The sequence below is a fragment of the Hibiscus syriacus genome, unplaced genomic scaffold (assembly GCF_006381635.1).
Source record: "Hibiscus syriacus cultivar Baekdansim isolate YM2019G1 unplaced genomic scaffold, ASM638163v2 tig00019093_pilon, whole genome shotgun sequence".
NCBI lineage: Eukaryota > Viridiplantae > Streptophyta > Magnoliopsida > Malvales > Malvaceae > Hibiscus > Hibiscus syriacus.
Genome location: NW_024062462.1, coordinates 24152 through 31384, shown reverse-complemented (window position 1 = coordinate 31384; position 7233 = coordinate 24152). Strand labels below are relative to the sequence as shown.

Here is a 7233-nt window from a genome sequence, read left to right as displayed (position 1 = left end):
GATAACATTCCAGAAGTAAGCACTTATATAAACATTTAAAAGGACAACATATATAAACATTCCAGAAGAAGAATAGTTTACTTTCGCAACACGAAACTTAAAATCGCAACGCGAAATGACTATCGCAACGCGGAAATGGCTATCGCAATGCGAAATGAAAATCGCAACGACAAAATCGCAACACGAAATGAAATTGCAACGACAAAATCGCAACGCGAAACACAAATCGCATTGCGATTTTCATTTCGCGTTGCGATTTTGTCGTTGCGATTTCATTTCGCGTTGCGATTTTGTCGTTGCGATTTTCATTTCGCATTGCGATAGCCATTTCCGCGTTGCGATAGTCATTTCGTGTTGCGAAAGTAAACTATTCTTCTTCTGCAAATTGAAACTTGAATGGATTGCATTACTTCAACCAAAAGACAAAAACAAAACCAAAAACAAATACTAACAAAAACAGATTGGCAGCAACCGAATGAATTACGAGTATGAAAAATCTTAAACTTACCTCGTTGCGTAGAGTATGAACTTCATTCTGTAAACGATGTTACCATCTCACGTAGAGCGGCTACCTCACCGCGTAATGTAGACACCTCAACACGCCATGCACCATCGTCTTTGCGTAAAGTACCGACCTCCTCACGCAAGGCATTGACCTCATCACGTAACTCCCCTAACTCATCCCGTTGAGGTGGAGGTGGAGAACAGGGAGATAAACGTTGTGGCATCTTTGCCGGTCGCCTATCTTGCGGTGATGGTGGAGAAGAGGCTCGATGATGTGACAGAATAGGTGATGGCTGTCGTTGTGGAGGTGTATAGCCGGGTCGATCAGATGATGGCTCTAGGTGGGGTGATAGCTCTGGGCGAGGTGATGGCTCCCGAAGTGGAGGCTGCTCATCAACCGTTCCATCAAAAAAAACGCTTACTAGCTTGCTACCAATCAGTGGCAAGCTCAGCTTCCGTGGGTGTCAGCCTCTGTAGAGGAGTGTTGGCCTCCTAACAATATAAAAGCTCAAACAAAGTTAAATGTGTACTAGTAATAACTTGTTTATAAACATATGGTAGTATTTATGTTAACTTACATTATTTATTGTCGTATACCGTAGTAAATCTTCCCATTGCAAGGTTCGTTTCCTCTTCCAGGAAATAGCCCTGGGAATATTATTTGAAGTTTTTATTGCATATGTCTTCATGGCGGGAAAGGCCTCAAATATCCAAATCTACAAACAATATAATAACAAACATTAGTAATTGTTAAATAATTACTTATAATTTTGGAAACATTATATAAAAATTCTTACCTTAAAGGCCCAAATAAAGCCTGTCAAAGTGTATTTGGAACCATCGCCATGCAAACTTTTTCGATCATCCAAGGCAGACGATAACTTATTCCATGTAGCTTTCCATAAATACGAGCCCCACGGAAACAGGTTCCACGCATTTAGGTCTTCTACCAATTTGATTAGATCATTTGGAATAGGTTGTCTGGCCTCTCTGCCTAAAAAGCCGGCATGCAAAAGAATTAGAAGGCATACTCGGACAACGTCGACGTCATCCATCCGAGTAAAACCATCTTTATTATTCAAAAATCTTGTCAGGTCTTCTACGTGTAGACTCGGCCTCTCCAGCTCAGGAAAAACCCGGGATAGCCATGATGGGGGGTAATGTGTCTAGTGTACCGACCTACATCATCGTGTCCGAAGCGTAGACCGGTGATTAAGCAAAACTCCTCCCGCCCAAAACACGTATACGCCGGTGGAAAATTAAACCATATCTCTTCATCACGACGTTGTATAGTCTCTGGTAGATCTCTAGTCATGGTTTGAAGAAACAGGTGTGTCAACATCGCATCTCCACCGGGATGTTGTACTTTCAGCCATGGCCCGAAGCATGTATCCTCAAACATTTTTCTTTGTGCAGGTGAAAGCTTCGACGCAATTGTTTTGGCCAGGCTGACTTTATTTCTCAAGGTCAATTGAGCCAAATAAAAGTTCTACAAAAACAATAAACATACTAAATTAGATATATCAAAAACTACACTGTGAAGATATACCAAAAACAATAATAAACATAAATAGTAGTAGTTATTCTTCAAACTTAAATATGCAACACTGTGAATTTCGTATTTGTCTTTGTTTTTGGTTGAAGTAATGCAATTCATTTAAGTTTCAATTTGCAGAAGAAGAATAGTTTCTGAAAATGAAAATCGCAACACGAAAATGACTATCGCAACGAGAGAATCGCAACGCGAAACTAAAATCGCGTTGCGATTTGCATTTCGCGTTACGATTCTTGGTTGATTTAATAAGCAATCTAAGTGAAATGGTTAATCTATTATTGAAATTACCAGTAAACTTATCATCAATTTCAATATGAAAAACCTAATAATAATGCAAAAATTTCAAAAAGAAAATAATTAAAAAAACTAACCCTCGTTGGTTGATTTGGTTGATTTTCCATTTCTGGTTGTGAGGGTGGCTCTGAGAGATTTAGATAGACGGATTTCGCCGGAGATGGGGACGGATTTCGTCAGAGATGGGTGAGAGAGTGAGAGATGGAGATGGGACTGAGTTGTGATTTTAGGTTTTAGGTTATGAGTTGCGATTACGGGATATACTGTGGACAGTTCAGTGTTCCAATATATTAATATTCATGTTTGGAATTTAAAAATAAAATACTTGGCCAGGATACTAATGGCGCTTTGAAAATCGCATTGCGATTATGTAAATCGCGTTGCGAAAGTCAGTATCGCGTTGCGAAAGTAAGTATCTCGTTGCGATTTTGTATTATCGCATTGCGATAGTAAGTATCGCATTGCGATTTTCCCAATTCGCGTTGCGATTTACTTATTCGCATTGCGATTTTCCCAATTCACGTTGCGATTTACTTATTCGCATTGCGAATTGGGAAAATCGCAACGATACTGTAGACCATCGCAACGCGATTTTCAACTATCGCATTGCGAAAATACAACGCGAATTTGCGATAATGGAGATCGCGTTGCGAATTAGCGATCGCATTGCGATTTTGTTGGTCATTTTGGTAAATCCAAAAAAAATTAGTTAAAATCGTATATTATATGGCATTTTTGGTCACTGAGGTTATTTTCTCTTTTGAAAATCAGTTTCCCCCACCCCCACCCCCAAGAAAAACAGTTTCCTAAAATAGAAGTGAGATCTGATTAGTACGTGAGAAGGGTAATTTTGTCAAAAGAAACAAGATAAGGGGTAGTTCGTCACATGACATAATATGTGGAGCCGACCATTTGGTTAGGTGAGATCGACTCGGCTCCCTGTCCCCTCTGGCAATTAACGCCACCCTGTACACAGCTGTCATCCACCCCTTTGAAATATTTAATCTGAAATCCTTTTTCCCCCAAGTCCCAAACCTTTAATCGAAATTCCCATAGGTTTTGTATTTTCTTCTTCTCGAGTAAAATTTCGGAGATTTTGAAAAGCTGAACAGAACAACAATGGCGAAACAAACATGAACGTACCCACATTCTTCGGTTCAAGTTTAAACGGTTTACTCTGAGTGTTTTCTTTTTGAAGAGAAAGGGCAAGTGCAAAAGAGGGAAAAAGCAATGGACCCTTGCCCTTTCGTGCGAATTACTGTTGGCAATCTAGCTCTGAAGATTCCGGTTGCGTCTAAGTCGGCGCGGTCCGTCGTTCACCCTTCGTCATCGCCTTGTTTTGTCAAGATTAAGCTTAAGAATTTCCCTCTTCAAACCGCCGTCGTTCCCTACATTCCGCCGGAAAATCAGTTCCCCGAGAACCAGTTGCAAAACCAAGCTGTTACATTCCACCTCAGCAAAGCCGACATCGACAAACTCGCGGCGAAGTCGATATTTTCCGCCAAGCCTTCCCTCAAAATCGCTATCTACACTGGCCGGGGTGGGAGTACTTGCGGGCTTAACTCGGGTCGTCTGTTGGGGAAAGTGTCGTTGCCGTTGGATCTGGCGGGAACTGAATCCAGGGCTTGCGTTTTCCACAATGGGTGGATTTCGGTTGGGAAAGAAGCTAACAAAGGATCAACAGCTCAGCTTCACTTGATTGTTAAAGCGGAACCTGACCCGAGATTCGTTTTTCAGTTCGACGGCGAACCGGAATGCAGCCCTCAAGTGTTCCTGATCCGAGGAAATATTCAACAACCGGTTTTCACTTGTAAGTTCAGTTTTAGAAATACCGGCGACCGGAATCAGCGATCCAGGTCAATTTTTCATAAATTGCATTATGCCTTTGATTGAATACTATTCATGAGAATGAATTTTTCACTATGTAAAGTTAGTTTGAAACTTGGGATTGATATATTTTTGTTAAAATCCGACAGGTCTTTACAGTCGGAGCCAAGTAGCTCTCGCAGTTGGCTAGGTACGTTTGGGAGCGTAAGGGAAAGGTCAGGGAAGGAACGAAAAGGTTGGTCAATAACGGTCCACGACTTATCCGGTTCACCAGTCGCCGCCGCTTCGATGGTTACACCATTCGTGGCTTCACCAGGTTCGGACCGAGTCAGTCGTTCTAATCCCGGTTCATGGCTTATTCTCCGTCCGGGAGATGGAACCTGGAAACCTTGGGGCCGTCTCGAGGCGTGGCGCGAGCGTGGCTCCTCCGATGGACTCGGTTACCGTTTCGAACTCATTCCAAATATGAGCGACGCGGCAATTGTTTTAGCCGAGTCGACACTGAGTTCGAGTAAAGGCGGGAAGTTCGTGATTGACCTCAGCAGCGGCGGAAACAATAACAACAGCAGTGAAAACGGGCGGGGCACGCCGGGGAGTGCAACATCGCCGGCGTGTAGTCCTGGGAGTAGCGGGGATTTCGGATACGGACTCTGGCCGTATTGCGTGTACAGAGGGTTCGTAATGTCGGCTGGCGTGGAAGGGGAAGGGAAGTGCAGCAAGCCTTGCGTGGAGGTGAGTGTGCAGCACGTGAACTGTACGGAGGATGCAGCGGCTTTCGTGGCTTTAGGTGCCGCCATTGATTTGAGCATGGATGCTTGTAGGCTTTTCACTCAAAGGCTGAGGAAAGAGCTGTGTAGTCCCCAGGATTTTCTCACCTGATTTTCTTTTTCGTTTTTGTTCCTGAGTGGATGAGTTTTAGGTTCCATGCTGGAAAGCTTACTGCGAACAAAAGCTCTGTACAGCACTAGCGTTAATCCTTTTTTGTTTAGATTAATTAATTTGTCTTTGGCCATAGAATTAAAGCATGCTTTATTTTTTTTGGTGAATAAAAGAAAAGAATGGCTAGCACTTAGATGCTTGCTTCTAAGTTACAAGAAGTGGTCTCCTCTTGTATTAGATTAAAAACCTCCGGTGGTGGACTGTGAAAAATCCACTGAGAGTAACCTCGGCCAGCAACGATCCTCGTCAACTTGTCAGTTACCTTATTCGTCTCCCGATTTACATAACGTAAAGTAACATTCCATTCTCGATTTAATAACTCCAAAACTCGGTCAAGAAGAGATAAGAACGAACCTTTTGATTTTCCCCTGTAGCATCTAAATAATCTCCACGCTATCGACTTCTATCATGACTTGTTTTTCCCCACGGTTCCATGCAAGAGAAAGACCTTCATAAATACCTCATAGTTCTATCTCAACGATAGAACATATACTTATTACCTTAGAGAAGCAAACAAGCTAATCACCATTCGAGGATCGGAGAACACCCCCACAAGTCGCAAATCCGTTTCCAGCTTTACGGGACTCATCTGTATTCATCTTACACCAGTTTGGAGGCGGTGGAGACCAAAGAACAGTCCTATTAACCTGCCGATAAGCCTGACTCCTCGGTATAGAAGAAGCAAGTGCACAGTTAGCTTCGAAGCAAAGACGATTGCCTTGTTCCAAAACAGATTCGTGTTCAATATAATCCGGTTCAAAAATCCTTTTATTGCGATTCTTCCATAACAACCAAAGGATCGAACCAAATAATAAGTCTCAATCATGTTCATCTCGTGCATAAAATCGCGGAAAGACAATATTAATTTGCAACCAACTCCTTATGTCTCGTGAAAGAAAATCATGCAATTTATCATCTTTAACTAGCGAGGACCAGATTCCCATAGCCAACAAGCAGTGGCGAAAAAAATGATTTATTGTTTCCCCCGGCTGCCCGCAAACTCCACAATAATTGCTTGTAGTTAAGTGTCGTCTTACTCTCTCCGTATTGGTTAGAAGCCTATCGTTAGCTAATAACCACAAAAACATTTTAATTTTTTTCAAACCACGGTATTTTGAAATCACTTCCCATACCTTGTGTGGCCTGTCATCCGAGCATTCCTGCCTCATATCATATGTCGACTTAACCGTAAAGCACCGGTCAAAATTCCACTTTCACCCCAGCACATCGAGTTTCCTGCACTGCCATAGGGGCATCGTTGCTGCCAGCCTCTGTATAATAGTGCTAGGTAATATATGATTAAACAATTCCCAACGCCAAAGACCATTTGCGTCCACCATTGAAGCTACCGATCGACTTGGGAGTGCCTCTCTATCAGGTTGATTAGTAACAAAGCAATTCAAAGGACCCACATCGCTAAGCCATGCGTCCCTCCAAAAGTCAATATTTCGGCCATCACCAATGCTCCAAACCAGATTATGGTGTACATCACTCCATACTTGAGAAATAAAGCATGCTTTATTAATAACTCTATTTTGTGCCATTAATTATCCAAAGGGTTGCTGTTTATATTTCGAATCAAAGTGGTACTAGTGGTGAACTCGACAGTTTGGACTCCTTTTCAATTTTTATTTTGGTTTAATTATGCCATTGCGCCATACGCTTACCATATTTTTAGTTACTTTATTTCTTATTTAAGAATTTGAAGTATTAAAAATTCTCAACACTTTCATCTAAAATGTTCTCGACTGTCTCTCTACAGTTATTCTTTAAACATGATTTCAGTAAAATCAATCTTGTATTAGAATAGTAATAAACTTTTGATTTTTCTACATTAAATATTAATGAGTACCCCACAAGTTTTGTTCGCTTTTGATTTTTCCCCCTTTCTAGTCAACTTGAATATATATATATACACCGGTTAGAATCTATTTTCACAATGTAAATTATTTTTACTTTTACATAAATTTAATATCTTTCGATGAGTGAAAATAGATGTTTGAGATTGATAAATTTTAAGTTTATATGTCATCATCTTATACATTCTGATATTTTTAATTTTTGAATGTTTTTAGTGTTTTTCTAATATTTTTTGAATATTTCAAGTATTTTTA

The 7233-nt window shown here is 41.0% G+C and overlaps 1 protein-coding gene across 1 annotated transcript; it reads left to right on the top strand.

Annotated features, from left to right (window-relative positions):
• The first annotated feature begins 3374 nt into the window (after positions 1-3374).
• LOC120209520 lies at positions 3375-5274 on the top strand. Its single transcript, XM_039208511.1, has 2 exons — positions 3375-4209; positions 4330-5274. The coding sequence occupies exons 1-2, from the start codon at positions 3584-3586 to the stop codon at positions 5057-5059; spliced, it is 1356 nt and encodes a 451-aa protein (XP_039064442.1). The 5' UTR covers positions 3375-3583; the 3' UTR covers positions 5060-5274.
• Positions 5275-7233: the final 1959 nt, after the last annotated feature.